The sequence below is a fragment of the Molossus molossus genome, unplaced genomic scaffold (genome assembly GCF_014108415.1).
Source record: "Molossus molossus isolate mMolMol1 unplaced genomic scaffold, mMolMol1.p scaffold_m16_p_5, whole genome shotgun sequence".
In the NCBI taxonomy this organism is placed as follows: Eukaryota; Metazoa; Chordata; class Mammalia; order Chiroptera; family Molossidae; genus Molossus; species Molossus molossus.
In genome coordinates, this window is record NW_023425388.1 from 87,299,107 (window position 1) to 87,315,601 (window position 16,495).

At 36.3% G+C, this 16,495-nt stretch overlaps 1 protein-coding gene across 1 annotated transcript in view; it reads right to left on the minus strand.

Annotated features, from left to right (window-relative positions):
• Positions 1-3,548: 3,548 nt before the first annotated feature.
• The window catches only part of EPHA6 (EPH receptor A6), a 1,023,649-nt gene continuing 1,010,702 nt past the window's right edge, over positions 3,549-16,495 (minus strand). The window contains exons 17-18 of the mRNA XM_036242820.1: positions 4,875-5,024; positions 3,549-3,663 (exon numbers count right to left, since the gene is read on the minus strand). Coding sequence (XP_036098713.1) covers positions 3,549-3,663; positions 4,875-5,024 — 265 coding nt within the window. The remainder of the gene's footprint in view (positions 3,664-4,874; positions 5,025-16,495) is intronic.

The following is a 16,495-nucleotide window of genomic DNA, read 5'->3' on the forward strand; positions in this document are numbered from 1 at the left end:
GGATATCTGTAAGATCTTTTTGGATTTGCTGTGCTACCTTTCTTTTGCTGACAGGGTAAGAGGTGTGGTGGTAAGAGCTGAGAAAGGAACAGGGATGGGGTGGCGGATTAAAGAGAACAGAGGGGACTGAGAAAGAAAAGTTTAGAAAAATTAATAAAAGAATAGAAAAAAGATACCTAGAATTCATGAAAATTTTGAGATAAGAAATTTAACTGACTAATTTACAGAGTAGAAATTTGGTAGTACAAGAAATAAAAATGGACTTTTAAGGAAATAAATTTGAGAGAGAGATCATGGAATTTGTTCTTCATCACCCTTCAGAAGACTTTCTGTAAAGACTGCTTTCAAGTATTGGGTTTTGTTTTGTTTTCCATTCATGGACAGAGACAGGCCTTAAAGCTGTATTTGGGAGTCTGTTTTATTCACATGATAGTTGAATAAATTTTGAAGAGTAGTACAGAGTGAAATAAGAGAAATCATCTTGATTATGGCATGCATAACTCACTTATCAACAGTAAAGATAACTGTGAAAGTGCTACAATTCTTGATTCTTGTTAAGCTAAGAGCTTTGCAATTACTAATTACTTTTTAAATTTTATGATTTACATACCTAATTTCTCTTCTCAATTATGCCTTGTTTTAAATTTTTTTCCAGGTATGCCTTATACTATGAGAAAATTAGTTGACTATAGACTGAAAATTGACCACCTAGAAAATAAGATGAACATGGCTTCTTCAACTGTCTGATTTTTAAAATCTAAAAAGACCCTCAGTAGTATAGATTAGAAAATTTAAAATAATGCATGTACATGAATATATATGCATATTTAGTTATCAAAGATTATTCTTGAAAGCTTGTGATTTATGAAAGTTGCTCATTTTCTTCCTATAATTAAGTTCTATGCTTATGCATATTAAAGTTTTAATTACTGAATATGTGCACTAGTAAATCTCAAAATATTTCATGTAAAATTTCCAAATGTATTTGATAATTCAAATGTTAATATTTCTGGATATTATAATACCCTTGGGATCACGGAGTGTGTGATTGATAGGCAGTAAAGAAATAGATATCTTTATTTTTCAATGTTTCAGTTTAATATTGCACACATATTTCAACCTTGCTCTGACCGTAATGAGATTCAAAATTATACTCTTAGGATTATCATGCTTATACTTCTGAAAAATGTAAATGTAATTTTAAGGAGGAATGGGGTAAGAGACAAAGTGAAAAGACAGTTTAAAAAGCCAGACAAAGATATTAGGGAAGAAAAAAGGAAGTATAAATTAACCAGATATAGGATAGAACTGGACTTTTTTTAAGAAAAAATTTCTTAACAGAGAACTTTAATGTGGCAAACACTGAATGCTCATGCCAAAGAAATTTAAATATTTCATGAACGTATACAGATGTTGTTGACAGAGTCCTATGGAAGACCATAATCATTCCATTCCTTATTTTTCTAAATACCTTTCTTTATTGTATTATAAAAATAAATATATATGGTTAATAAATTTAATCTGTTTTACATCAGTTATTTATCTGTTATAATTTAATATATATTTGAAGACAGGTAAATATGGATATTGTATATTTCCTCTAAATGTATTCTGATCTGTGTAAATGTATCAAGCAAACTGCAGACAGTCTGAGTGGTGCGTGACTGACCATGCAGGTGATGGCTGGGAAATGTTGCTGGCTACTTCTGACACACTTACTTAAAAAGTGATGGATTCCACTTTTTTCTTTTTTATTATACTTCAAGGAATACTTTAAAGACTCTTCCTTTTAGCTCTATACATTGTTTTTGAAAGGAGAAAAATTAAGCTGTAGTAGGCAAAAATCAAGAGATAAATCAGCAAGACAATAAATGTGGAAAAGTATAATGGGACAATCAACAAATCTGAAAAAAAGAGAAAAAAGTGAGTTTCCTTTAATAGCAAGAAAGCTACTTTCACCACAAAATGTGATTCAGGTAGGAATTTGAGAGTGTGGGTAGGCACCTTTATCTCTGAGATCGAATAAAAACTGATTTATTACATCAGCATCTTTAGACAACCTGGCCTTTTGGTTTTTTCTCCCTTAACACAATCTCCCTACTCTTACACCTAGTACAGCAGTCATTTTTTTTTTTTTCACAAGGCATAGCTGATTTTATAACTGAATTTGTTCATAATACAGCGCTATTTTGATAAGCTGATTCAGCTTAGTTCACTAAAATATGTATTTGTATTTTGTGACAGCCTTGAAGACGATTACAACAGCACACCTTAGCTGTATTCATGCTTTCATATTATTGTATTATAAACCCAGGTTGACACAAAATTTATATATGTTTATGCATTAGATCTGTTTATGTCCTCTTTGGAGTATGCAGTGGCATATCTGTCCCTTGGAAGGTTTGGAAAAAAGCTCAGCATGTTCATGTAACTTATTTTATGAGCTAAACAAAAATTCTTAAACTTGCAAAATGTACTAATATCAAACAATCAGCTAAATGGTTAAATTTCTTGTGCCACCATACAACTATTATAAAATTGTTTAAATTAATTAACCATTTTACATAAAATCCAAGGCTGTAATCTTAGATCTTTTATTTCAAGCAATTCTACTGAGAATAACTAATTTTATCAGTGCTTTGGTGATTACCTTTGAAAACTTGTGGAGAAGAACCAAGGAAATGGTCATGGTTTTATTCTGTACTTCACCCCTGAAAGCACGCGGAGCAGTGGACTCGGCCACGGTCTTTCTAGGGGTGGTCTTTGTAAGGTAGTAGAGAAATGTATTATAGCACTACAGTTAGTAAAAAAATTAGAGGGGGAAAAGCCTCTGAACTACCACCTACTATGAAATATGTAGGACACTATAAAGTTTATTTTAAAAAAATAGACAAACCCAGCCTTAGAAGATTTGAAAGCACAGTATGTTTCTCCCTTTCCCTCCCCGATAACCCCCTTCTCACCAGTCACACCTGACAAGAATTCACTACATAAAATCATTGCTCATTTCTGTAAATCTAACATCAGGCATCAACAGTTAAACCATTATAAAATAAAAACATTATGACCCATAGAGTTAAATATAATTATCTAACAAATAAATATGCATGTCAATGTTGTCAATTTGGAAGTTACTTGATCACAAAACATGAAAATAAGGTCAACTATTTCTCTTTCATCTACCATCAAACTCTAAATACATCATTAAGGAAGCCACACCTAGGCAAATACCTTTGTGTTAGGACCCTGAATGCTTTTGCCAAATACTGTTATACAAAGTTACACATCCATGCTGAGTTATTTACCACTGTGTAGCAATAATCTGCAGTGGGCCATGGTTTTATTTGCAGGTTATTCAGAGAGGAGCTATGAAGCATGATTTTAAAATCCAGGTTGGAAGCATAAACAAAAGGTGGGTGCCCCCGTAGTCTGAACAGGAGACTGCAGTTTGTAAAGTGATGTTTGGAGAGTCAGGAGAGAGGGTGGTAGAGAGGCCATCTTTTATTATAGAAATGCTGAGGCACAAAACACAGGTGCTTGTAGTACTTTCATACATGAAATCCTTTCTCCTGTATGTGCATCATGTGTAAACGTAACGTCTGTATACTGCTGACTATTCGTCTCTGGTGTCCAATGAGTATGACTCCAATTCTTCTGATGTCACTGAAAGAGAGAAAGAGAGAGAGAGAGAGAGAGAGAGAGAGAGAGAGCGCGCGCGGAGGGGAGGGGAAGGGAGGGGAGGGAGGGGAGGGGGGAGGGGGGAGGGGGGAGGGGAGGGGGAGGGGGAGGGGAGAAGGAGGGGAGGGCAGGAGGGGGAGGGGAGGGGAAGAGAGGAGAAGAGAAGAGAGGAGAGAGACAGAAGTCAGGGAAGAAGGGAGAGAGAATAGAAAATATGAACATTTAGATCTGGTAGGTATGAGAGAGAGGAAATAACCATTGAGCTATGGCAAATATGCACCATGTCAGGTTTGCTTTATAAATTTGCCAAAAATTGTGAAACTGGTAAAATGAAAGTTTAAGCAGAGAGATAAATGAACATTAAGAGTTTGTTACTTGTTTCTTCTCCCTGGTACCAGCAAATATATCAAGTTAACCTCAAATTTAAGGGTACAAGGACAGTTTCAAATCCAGGCACTTATGTAACATTCAGATATGTCATAGGCCTGAAGGTTATACCATTTAGGTAATTACATAAATTTTCAACAGTTTTAGCAAAATAATATGTAGGGCAGAATATATTATGTAGACCCTGAGTTGTCAGGGTCTTTCAATAATTTGAAAAAGAATGCCATTGTATTCTGTCGAACCATATAAAGTTGTCACTGCTATTTTGAAAACAATGGCAACTCATATGGCTCAACCTCCTAGTTTTAGTATCTAATCTTTTAAGCACATCTGGAACACTATTACTGCACCTAGGCAAAGGATAATTTTTGAGACAATGGGAAATGCCTGGCCATAATAATGTAGAGAAGGAACTCTGAAATGACATGATAACATCGTATTACTACAATTACTACATTTGATAAAGTAATAGAAATTGACATATAAGATTAGCATATGTGAGTAATAAATAATTTGCCAAGGCAAAACTATGTTGATGTAAAGTCTTTGATGTAAACAAGCATAATATGCATTCTAGAAATCATTATAAACTTCTAAATAGCTATTTGAATTAAATATATTCTTTCAAAGAATAGTAGTTAAAAGTGCAATGTCCAACTTCCACTAGAGTGATAATCAGCAATGGTGGGAAAAGATGTGGAAATGCCATAGGAAAGGTGGTTTAATCATGGTGTTCTTGTTACACTATTTGAATTTATAATCGCCTGGGTGGCGCATCTAAACCCAGTAATAACCCTAGTACTACTTACTCAATATTCATTCTTGAAATCAGGTCAAAAGTTGTAAACCCTGCTGCCATGAAGTTGTTTTTATATTGCCCCATTTTTATAGAGTCCAGCCAGTCACCCACTGTGACAAACAGAGGATATTCAGGAACTTCGCCAGGGGACTCTGCCATTCTACAAGGAAAAAAAACAAAAAATATGGAGACTATTTAAAACCAGGCAAAGCAAAAAATACCCAACTTTCTTTTTTTCCTTTTACAATACTCATATCTGTTTCCATCCTCCATGTAAAAAAATAAATCTCTAATTTCCATCATATTCAATGAACCACTTTTACCTGTTCAGTTTAACTTGCAGGGTTTTTTGTTGTTGTCTCTTTTCTGCTTTTTGCCACTACTGGGTCTTATAAACTCCTCTTTACTTTTTTCTCTCGCATAAAGTTGTGTTTTCAAATTTTGAGAATATCCACAAGGAGAGTAACTAACCACAGGCTGTTCACTCTTACATTTTTTGATCTGCTGCTGAATCCACAAAGCACTTTTGCCTTTTTCACATTTGCTATGGTAGTCCCTTCTGTTTTTTTTAATTTTTATTTTTATCCTCACCCGAGGACACTTTTTGATATTTTGTTCAGATAGAGTGGGAGGGAGAGAGAGAGAGAGAAACATCGACATGAAAGGGACACATTGAGTGGTTGCCACCCACACGACCCAACCAGGGCCAGGGACAAACTGCAACCGAGGTATGTGCCCTTAGTGGGAACCGAACCCTGGTCTCTCCAGACCGCAGGCCAACACTCCAACCGCTGAGCCAAACTGGCCAGGGCATCCCTTCTGTTTTTTATGGTAAATGCATTAATCAAGCCTCCATTTATTTGTTCTCAAATATTCAACAAGAATTTTTTATTTATTAAAAAGTAATTTCTGTTGTTAATTGCATACAATTTTTATACATCCAAGCATAGGATAATATAGCCCAAAGCACAGATATTAACAAGGCACAAAACAAAGCAAAATCAATAACAAGAAAAAGGAATCCAGCATTAATGGACTGTAAAGTAAGTGATACGGAAATCTGTATTTGTGTTTCTCAGCTCTGATGCAAAGGGCATTCCAGTTGGGAATAATCATAGTTTTAATATAAAACTAATGTAAAGGTATTATTTTGGAAAGGCTAGGAGATGTGTGTGTGTACACATCCACACATGTATTTATGTATATAACTACTTATATACCATATGCACAAAATAGTTCTATGTTAGTCAGAGAGAATAAAATGGAATTTACTTTAGAAATTATAATAAAAATAATAACTCAGAATTGTGTATTTAAGCCATTCTGGCAATAAACTATATTATTCTCCTTACCAAATAACATGAAAATTAATGTTAACAACATTTTGTATAGTTTAAGAAATACTTGATAGTAAAAGTGCTTTTATAGTAATAAGCATGTTATTAGCCTTTTAGGGTAATAAATATATAATATTTAAAATTATTAGGTCTAGAGTCTATATTACATAAAGTAGTAACAATTATTTTAATGATTGGTGTTTGAGTCAAATCAGTAATTTCTAAGTAATAAAAAAATTTCCTATTAGAAGTGAACCACTGAATTATTTTTATTAGAATACTGAAGGTTAATCTAACTTTCATTTACTTTGCTTTTAATTATTTATAAAGTTAAAGAATAAAGGAATCTATGGAGACTTAATGGGAGCCATAGTTTTTAACATTCACATTTGGAATATTTTATTATAATGTTTTGCCCTTCAAATTTGAACTATTTCAGCTTTAACCAGAAACTGAAAGTATATGAGCTTATATGATTAATCTAAGTAAAATAAGAATACTTCCACTGTAAACAGAACGGCATAGGCCTGCTATGTAACCCTGGTTTTGTTCTGTTAAAAATTATGGGAGTGGGAGTTAGGTTCTAAGATCAGTGCATAGGTAAAAATCAAAAGAGAATCTCTAAAAGTCAAAATTACCCTTACAAATCTTTTAAACTACCCTTAAATGACAAAGACCTAGGACTTTCGAAGCACAAAAGCCAAAGACATTATGCATGGCCATACAAGTTGTAATGTATGACTCCCGAGGATCCTGAAAGTTGCCCCTTGGAATTGTTCAGGACAGACAGAGTCCCTACTAAAGACCTAGAATTCCTTTATTTGATTTTTCTTTGGATTGCTTCTTTGACTTTCCTTTTCTTTTTTTTTTTATCCTCACCCGAGGACATTTTTCCATTTTTTGTACAGATAGAGTGGGAGGGAGAGAGAGGAAGAGATAGAGAGAGAGAAACATCGACGTGAAGGGACACATCGAGTGGCTGCCACCGCACGACCAACCAGGGTCGGGGACAAACTGCAACCGAAGTATGTGCCCTTAGCGGGAACCGAACCCGGGTCTCTCGGGACCGCAGGCTGACGCTCTAACCGCTGAGCCAAACCGGCCAGGGCGACTTTCCTTTTCTTAAACTAGTGACTGATAGAAGGTGGGGATAGGGGTAAAGAGAGATGATAGGCTAATTCAGGGGCTTTTACTCTTTATATATAATTGGAATTTACATAAACAAAATGCATGTATTTTGTAAATACACTGTAGTATTATTTTATATGAGTCTGGTCATGCTTAATAGTGACATGTGCTTTTTACCGCTTCTCAAATCTATTACTGCATTTCCTATTTCAGAGGCTAAGCCATATTCTCTTCTCCTGAACTATAAATTGCAATGCTATTTGATTGTGGGCTGTTTCATTCTAAATATTAGAATGATTCATGATTTGACCATAAACAAAGATTAGTCATGTCCAAAACTATTATATCATCTATCAGTAAATACTTTAAATGTTGCTATATTTCTTCATTTCCTAGAGGTGTTTATATGAATAAGGGTTGTCAAATAAATAAAAATGTGTATATAAATACAAAATAATAAAGGTCTCCATGGAAAACAGAGTTAAACAGGGTTTTTAATTATAGCATTTCTCAGAGTCTTCACTATTCAAACATCCAATGTGACTTCATAAGAGGATTCAGAATAGCTTTTGCATTGTTTTCCTAAATGGTCTTACCAGCTTCTATGTAACATACTTTCAGGAATATTGCTGTCATAACATCACTAAGTTTAAATATCAAAATGTCTAGGGTACCCTGATTGCTTACTAACATAAATTAAACCACACATCTAGAAAACATTATGTCTTGTTTTAAAACAATTTGGCTTTCATATCTTTTAATTATGTGTCAAAGAAGTTTGTTGAAGCTGAACAAAATGAAAATAACATATTTCAGTGATTTTCCTTTCATACTCCTATCCCATTCCTGATACACAGGTGGAGTCAGATGACTGCCTCCTCTCTCTCCTGAGTTAACACTGGGTTAACTCATGAGAGTTCACAATTTCACTGAATTGGTGAGTGGAAATGTAATTTGCTAATTTTATGTCCTTAGTATAGAAAGGTCACGGAAGAACATTCTGTGTACTAAATTACTTGAATGGCTTATTTCTCTGTTGAAAAGCATTCACTGTTTGCTCCAGAATGTTTCAATACCACAGTCCCCTTTCTCTCCACATATCTTGAGTAACCTAGTTACGTTTTGGCCTTTATATGACGGCGTTGGCAGTTGATTTAGTAAGGTCAGGGACCCCTCATTGTTCACAGCCACTGTGCAGTAACTCTTCTCCCAGCTTATCTTATAACGAAGTTGAAAAATGCTGCCTGTTTTCCGGCTTTGAGGGCTGGGTACCATCACCCTCACAGGAATTCTTGGTAATATTACCTAATAAACAATAAATGCCCTTTCTTATCAACCATGTACAATGATAAATTCAATCTTCTATTTGCTGAGTACTAGAAATTTCTGCTCTTTGTGATTAGTGGGAGCTTTCTACTCGAGAAATGTCTTCACAGAAAAACCTGCAGCTCACATTTTAAAAAGCACATATTGTAGAACAGAAGGTTGAGGGTCTACTACTTTCCTCAGAAAAACAAGGAGTGTGTAGCATTAGGAAATTCCAGGTATAAATCATGATCAATTTAGATCAGGGAAAAGGCAAGAGTATAGCCAGAATAGGTAATGATACAGTTTAAGATACAATAAATATATACTTTCAATACATCTAAATGTGTAAAAAAAAATAGTACTGATATAGCCAAGAAGTTTTTATTCCAATGAATCCTTTCAGTTGACAATAGTACTAGTTTTTTAATTTAGAAAGTTCTTAGATAGCTTAATAGGTTTCAAAACAGCCATTAAAAAGCAAGATTTTTCAGACAAACAAAATAGGAACAGACCCATAAACACAGAGAAAAGACTGATGGTTGTCAGAAGGGAGGGGTTAAAACTACAAATTGGTAGTCACAAAATAGTCATAGAGATAAAAAGAACAGCAGAGGAAATATAGTCAATAATATTGTAATAACTATGTACAGTGCCAGGTGGATACTTGAACTATCAGGAGAAACACTTTGTAAAGTATATGATTGTCTAACCACTACGCCATACACCTGAAACTAATACAAAATAATAATGAATGTAAACTGTAATTGAAAATTGAAGTTTGAAAAAGCAACAAGGTTTTTATCCTCAAATTTTTCTATTTTATATCCATCATGTACATATAATAGTAGTAGATCTATTAAAAATGATTCAAGAAAGTAGTGTTTGAGAAGTACTATTGCAAGGTAAGATCTTGTTTTAATAGGAAGCCATCACATCCATTATATGCTTAAAGGCTTTTCTCCCCTACTACTCTAACATAACTTCTTTTATCCTAGCTCTTACATTTATATATGGTTAGCAGAACTGTACAGGCAGGGCCCATTCTATTTTATATTTGCTTTATTTCAAATATTTATAAATTTCTTGCATGTTTCCACAGCCTTCATAACTACTATTCAAATGAGCGTATAATATATATGTTAATGCTTAATAATTATTAGTTCCCTGAAATTAGAATCTTAGATTGCTAGCAACATTCTTTTATTACAGATGATTATACAGTGTTAAAACATGTATCTTTTTCCTTCAGTTGAATTAATTTCTTGGGAAAAATCCATAAGAAAGAAAAAGAAAATTTAAGAGTAAGTTAAAAGTCTCTGATGGCAGGAACCATATCTCAGATCTTTCTATTTTCTGTAGGCCTTAGCACAATGCTGAAAGTATTATAGGAATTCATTAAATAAATGATGATTTAAACTTGAATGTTCTTTACAAAAAATTTGACCCATGGCAGAATGGCTGATTCATACTGAACAATCTTTTTTTTTTTTTTTTTTATCCTCACCCGAGGACATTTTTTGATATTTTGTTCAGGTAGAGTGGGAAGGAGAGAGAGAGAGAAACATCGAAGTAAAAGAGACACATCGAGTGGCTGCCACCCACACAACCCAACCAGGGCTGGGGACAAACTGCAACTGAGGTACATGCCCTTAGCGGGAACTGAACCCGGGCCTCTCCAGACCACAGGCCCACACTCTAACCGCTGAGCCAAACCAGCCAGGGCGCTGAACAATCTATTTTTATTTAATTCAATTAAATGGAAGAGTACCTAGTGATACTTTAAAGACTATGCTGCTTACTTAATGCAGTCCTTGTACTGTGAAAATTCAAGGCATTGCTTCTCTCTGTCTTTTTAGGTTTCAGAGTGGAGGAAGAGACAGTTATCGGTGGAGTGAAGTAGCGCAGTGTTATGGGACCTAGAACCACAAAATCAGCATTTATCTTATTCACTATCAATATTTTTACATGACTTTCTCTTCCCATGACTCAGGGACTACATTTGACACTACTGAGTTAATCCATAAAGTAATCTCCTAGTTCACATACTACCTACCTAATCTGTCAAGGGAAGAATTTATTTAATCAGATAAAAAACACTGCCCTTTTTGCAATTAGGCCTAATAGTTAACTTGACACAAGTTAACTTAATAGAATTTTGATATTTTAAAAAAATTTTAAAGTGTAATTTTATTCAAAATGCAATAAAATCCATAGAACTATGCCATATATCTTGTGACTATTTCATGCTTATGGGCAATATCTTTCTGTTCCAAACAATGCGACTCTCCACAGTGTTAAATGGGAAACATGAATTATTTTGTGTCAGCCCTTTAGTACCAGAAATTCTTCAGGATGTTTTTTATTGATATAATTATTTAATTCTCATAATAAGCTCAATAATTGGTGGAATGTATGAAGGAATAAAATTTAAAACAAATCTTAAAATTATAGTTGTGTTTGAACATTAGGAGGGATGGATCCAGAGTAGGAAAAATACTGTTTAAAAAGCTCCCATATTTCTGAGTTATCCAGCGCATGGTCCCTATAGCTAGAGTAATAGATTACTGAACTTCAAGGAAGGCCTATTTGTGTGAAGAAATAATACAGGGACACAAATAGGTTTCATATCACATGCCAACTACAATTCATTAGCAGTGGGTGTCAAAATGCAGTCCTGAGAAGAATACTGAGGCAGCACTTGGGCTCAGTGGGATAGTGTTGTGATGATTAGTAATATCTGCCATAACAAGGAAAAAAAGCAAAGCATATATTTGCCAACACTAGAAAAATTCAATCTACAAAAACGCCTGAGGATGTAATTCTGGAACTATGCTGCTGCCATATTTTCCTCATTTCTCTATTTTGTTGTAGTTTCTACTTTCTTTTTTAAAGTAATGTTCTTCAAGTGGCTGAGCATTACAGGAGGATATTGTGGGAACAGGACATGTGGACTATGAATTTGCTGCTTAGTCCCATGAATGAGGGCGTATGCTCAACATCCTTGTATTCGCAGTGGAACATAACATAAGAGGTTATGCCCCACTACAAATTCTTTTTGGGATTTTGATATACCCAATCTATGAAGTCAGATTAGTTCAGAGAAAATCTGTCTGAAAAAGTACAAATGTAGCCTCTTTCCTATAATCACATTTTTGAAACTGCTGATTTGGGAAAAATCTTGGCATTCTGTGCAGTGAAAAGAACAAGGAATTTGCAGTCAGCACACCTTCGAATTCCTGATCTAATTATTTGCTGTGTGCCCCTGGGAAAGAGCCTTGTTAAGTCTTCATTTCCTTATCTGAGGGATAAAGATAGTAATAGTGAGGAATAAATGACCTAACAAGGGCTGGTACATAGTAAGTTCTCAACAAATAACTGCAAAAATGATTACTGATAATGTGTATTAGGTTTTGTATCAACATTAGTATCGATGTTAACATTAGTATTATTACCTTGTGCCAACAGTTGAGGTAAACTGAATTTAGATTTTCTAATGGGGAGAAATTTCACACTTCCTGATTAAAACTTAATGTTCTGTTTTCCTTTCACAAAGCTTTGCTAATCTCTCAATTCAACATGGGGTTTTGTCCAGCTAGTTACTTTTCTGTCATGAAAAAATCATTAGAAGTGTTTATTACAGAAGTTCTCCATGAGTTGGTACATAGAAATGACAATTTAGCTAGTGCTGATTATGTACAACCTAGGCGGCACTGAGCCAGATCTTTTCAAAATGAATGGAAACTGGTATATCAAATTGTTGGAAGTTATTGCTCTCTGAAGACAGCATTATAGGTGTTTTATTAACTAGATAGAGGGAGGCAGTACCATTTAGTTTTATAATGTTAACTCGTAGTTCTCTAAAGCAGAGGTTCTGAATTAAGATGCTAGTTTGAGTTTTTCTATACCTTCATGATTCACATATTATTGGAAGCCAAGTGCTTAAAAGTTCAACTGGATTTATATATACTAAAAAAAGTGGTGGTTCCAGTTCCTAAGAGCTAAAATATCATAAAATCCTTAACTATGGTTCAATAGGTGGTGGGAATATTCCTAAGTGCCTTGGCCTGAACAGAATATGATTTTTGAGGCAGGTAGTGACTTTCAAAGACTAGTCCATCTGGTCAACCACGGCCATCCTTGGATGCCACATTTTTTTTTTTTTTTTTTAAGCTGAGGTCGTCCAGGAGCCCATAATCTGCAAAATCCTTTGATAGTGATGTTCTGGGGATCTGGGGCAGAAACTGTAGAAAAGTGTTATTTTCCTATTACACTGCAGCACTGTTCAAAAGGGAATTGGCCAGCTGATGTCAGCATAGTGCACTCAGTAGACTGCAGTGTGTAGAGGAACCAGGGATGGGGTTGAAGCGGTTGGAGAATTAATATGTAAGACAATGTGGGTGGGGCTGGGAAAGTAGGTCAGGCTGAAAGAACACCCATATAGGCATTAATCCACTTGGTGCTATCAAATTACTGGACCCCAGATGTAACCCTGGACTCCGTGGGAGTATGCTTGACTTGAGGTGGAGAGTAGCTACCAGATTGATTATGAGGGTCAGGGGAGAGGGAGCAAGAGGTGTTTCAAATGTCATGGCCAGACAACTGTTCCTGCTGCCATTCTCCACGTAGCCTTGGCCTCAAGCTGGGCCTTCTTTCCCAGAGGCTGTGCACCATGTGATAGCTACAAATAATTCTTTGAAAGGAGGTTATAGGGCATCACTGTAGAATAAATGAAAGTGAAAGTAGTTGGAAATTCACACCTATGAAAGGATGACTGCCTATATTATTAAGGTGCTTTTGCAAACTTCTTTTTTTTTTTACAATGGATTTAAGGTTGTAGTTATAGTACTATGTTCACTTATATATCCATACACCTTCTTGAGTAGGAGAGAAAGCAAGAAGGTTGGGAAGCACACAGAGCTCTGACTGCTCCCATGGGAGCGTGTGGGACACAAGAACCTCGGCATTATTTGGAGAGGCTGCTCAGAATAATGAAAGCCTTCTCTGACCAACATTGTTTCTATTGGGCGTTCTGTCCTTTGAAAGGAAATATTACAGATATAAGGTTATAAAATTTCCAATATGTTAGTATAAAATTATTAAGCTGTGGGTTTCCTAGCCTCCCTCATCCCCCTCTGTTGCCTTAATTTTTTTCCCTTTTAGTACTCTGTCAAGAGAAAGGATAAAAGCTTCTCATGTGAATTCTTGAGAAAAAGCAATTAGAGTGGAATAAAAACCATGGGGACCTAGTGGATGAGAGAGTTATGTCAGTGTAAAAGTGTGAGAGGACCTTGGGAGTTGGGAGAGTAGAGAATAGGCGAGTACAGGAGAGTTTAATAAGAGTCACTGTGGGTTATACACTTAAACTCCTTTCTCAGTCTGAGAGCTATGTGGGAGGAAAGATTGAAATTCTACACCGTCACACTTCCTTAACTAATATCACTCTGGGACAAACAACTGGGCTTTGGCACTTGGGGATGAAGGGGCAGTGTCCCAGTTTTATAAGCATAAAACAAACCAGGCATTCTTTAGCTAATATTGCTGTCCTTCAATCTACCATGTCTCTCCTCCCTAAGCAGACTCAGTACTTTGGGATCAGGGGCAGGGTGAGTGGGCAGCACTGGAGGTGAGGGGATGACCGGAGAACCCATTCAGGCTGCTGGGAAAATAAGAATGTTGATAAAGGTTCAGGCATAATGCCTTTAGAACTACAGTTCTTTTTATTTCTCAAACAAAAGGATGTTAAGGGCCAAAGCAGTAGTGTGCATGTCTTTATCAGAAACAAGAATAGCAAATCAGTAACAAAAACCTTTATTTGGTCTCTCAGAGATTAGACTTGAGGATTGAATCAAACTGTCAACTGAATATAAAGCACTGACGTCTGGCCCAGGTGTGGCAGTGCCTGACGGAGCCTACTGCTCACTGGCCTGTGCCCCAATTACTGCACACCCCACCGACCCATGGACCTCTGGCCCTCAGACATGAGCCTGCATCTTGACTTCACCTCTTGGCATTTTGACTTTCGGTATTTTCTCATCTTAGGTTCTTCTTAAGTATTTTCCAAATGTGATAAATATTCATACACTTGAAAAAGCTTGGAAGAAATAGCTTTACCTGCTTTTTTACAAAAAAGAAGGCTCTTACCTGCCTTGTATAGCCACGGAACAGCTTGAGAGCTCTGCTGGTGGGCACTGGCTGTGGGGTCCATTTACCCTATACCATAACAAAAAGCCCAGAATAAATGATTTCCGTTTATAGATGCCAACATTCTCTTTCATTAACGCAGACTCACTCCACGGGCCCTTTCTACTAGCTCTTCTCCTCATGTTAAAGCAGGCCTGACTCCTCCCTAAAACATACAGACAAAAGCCAAGAAACATTGTCTCTAACCACTTCCTTTTCTCTGCAGAGACAGATTTCTTTTTAAAATTTTTTTCTTTATTGATTTTAGAGAGAGGAAGAGAGAGAGAGAGAGAGAGGGAGAGAGAGAGATATGGAAACATCAATGGGCCACCTCCTGCATGCCCCCCACTGGGGATCGGGCCCACAACCTGGGCATGTGCCCTGACTGGGAATTGAACCAGCGACCTCTTGGTGCATGGGTCAATGCTCAACCACTGAGCCATACCAGCTGGGCAGAGACAGGTTTCTTGAAAAAAACAAACAAACAAAAAACAAAACACCAGACTTGGTACTTTGTATTGCTCTTCTCTCTGACTTGAGATTCACTCTTCCTCCATTGCAATCTGTTTTACACAACTTAATTGAAAATGCTCTTGCAAAGGCTGCCTAGAACACCTAAGTACCTTGTTGCTAAATTTAACACTGTGGTGACTGTGAGGTGGGGGTTGGGGGTGAGAAGGGGAGTAGGTGAAGGTGGAAGAGAGTACATGGGGGATAAATGGAAAAAATCAATTCAATAGATAGAATTTACTTTTTATCTTTCTGAAGCTTTGTGGAGCCTTGGATGTCATACTTCTTAAATCTCTCTCCCGTTTTGGCTTCAATGATACTGCTCCTTCCCTGCTTTCCTCATTACCTGTCTGGTCTTCTTTCTCTGTGCCCTGTGGGTACTTGCCTTCAGTTTATGTCTTAAATCTTGGTGTTCTGAAGGGTTGTGTCTTTTTCCTCTGTTGATTTGCATTCTTTATATTCTCCATAGGTTATCTTAACAATACTTAGGGCTTCCGCTACAATCTATCTGATGATCTTCAAATCTACATCTCTAGCCCAGATCTTTTCATCTGAGGTTCAACCTACAAATATAACTGCCTATTCAACCTACAAATATAACTGCCTATAGGACATCTGCACGTAGATGCCCCACAGGCATCTTCAAGTCAGCATGCTCAAAGTGGTCTCATTTCTACTCCAAAAACTTGTCTTTATTAGTTTGTCTAAGAAAGAAACTTAACAAATATCCTTGAATTTTTTCTCTCTTCCACCCACTATATATTCAGTCAATGACCAAGACACATTTGTTTTCCTTGCTTAATAATAAATCAATTAAAAAAAATCTCCTCACTCCAAGCTTATTCCCATTTCATAAGTCAGGCCCTGATTTTTTCTAGCTTGTATTGCTGCAAATATATAACTGTCTCTGTTTCCAGTCTCCTTGTTTTCCACTCCCAGTCTATGTCACCCCTAGAGTGATCTTTCAGAAATGCAAATGTCATCATGCCATTCCCTTCCTTAAAAACCTTGCATGGCTGCCATGGCTTTTGCGATAAAATCCAGAGGCCTTCTGTCCTCCCACCCACCCCCACTTTACAGCTTCCTGTGCTGGACTGCTTTAGGGAAGGTGGGCAGAGTGATAGTTTAATCTCTGGCTATTTCATGCTTGGCTTCACTTTACTAAGGC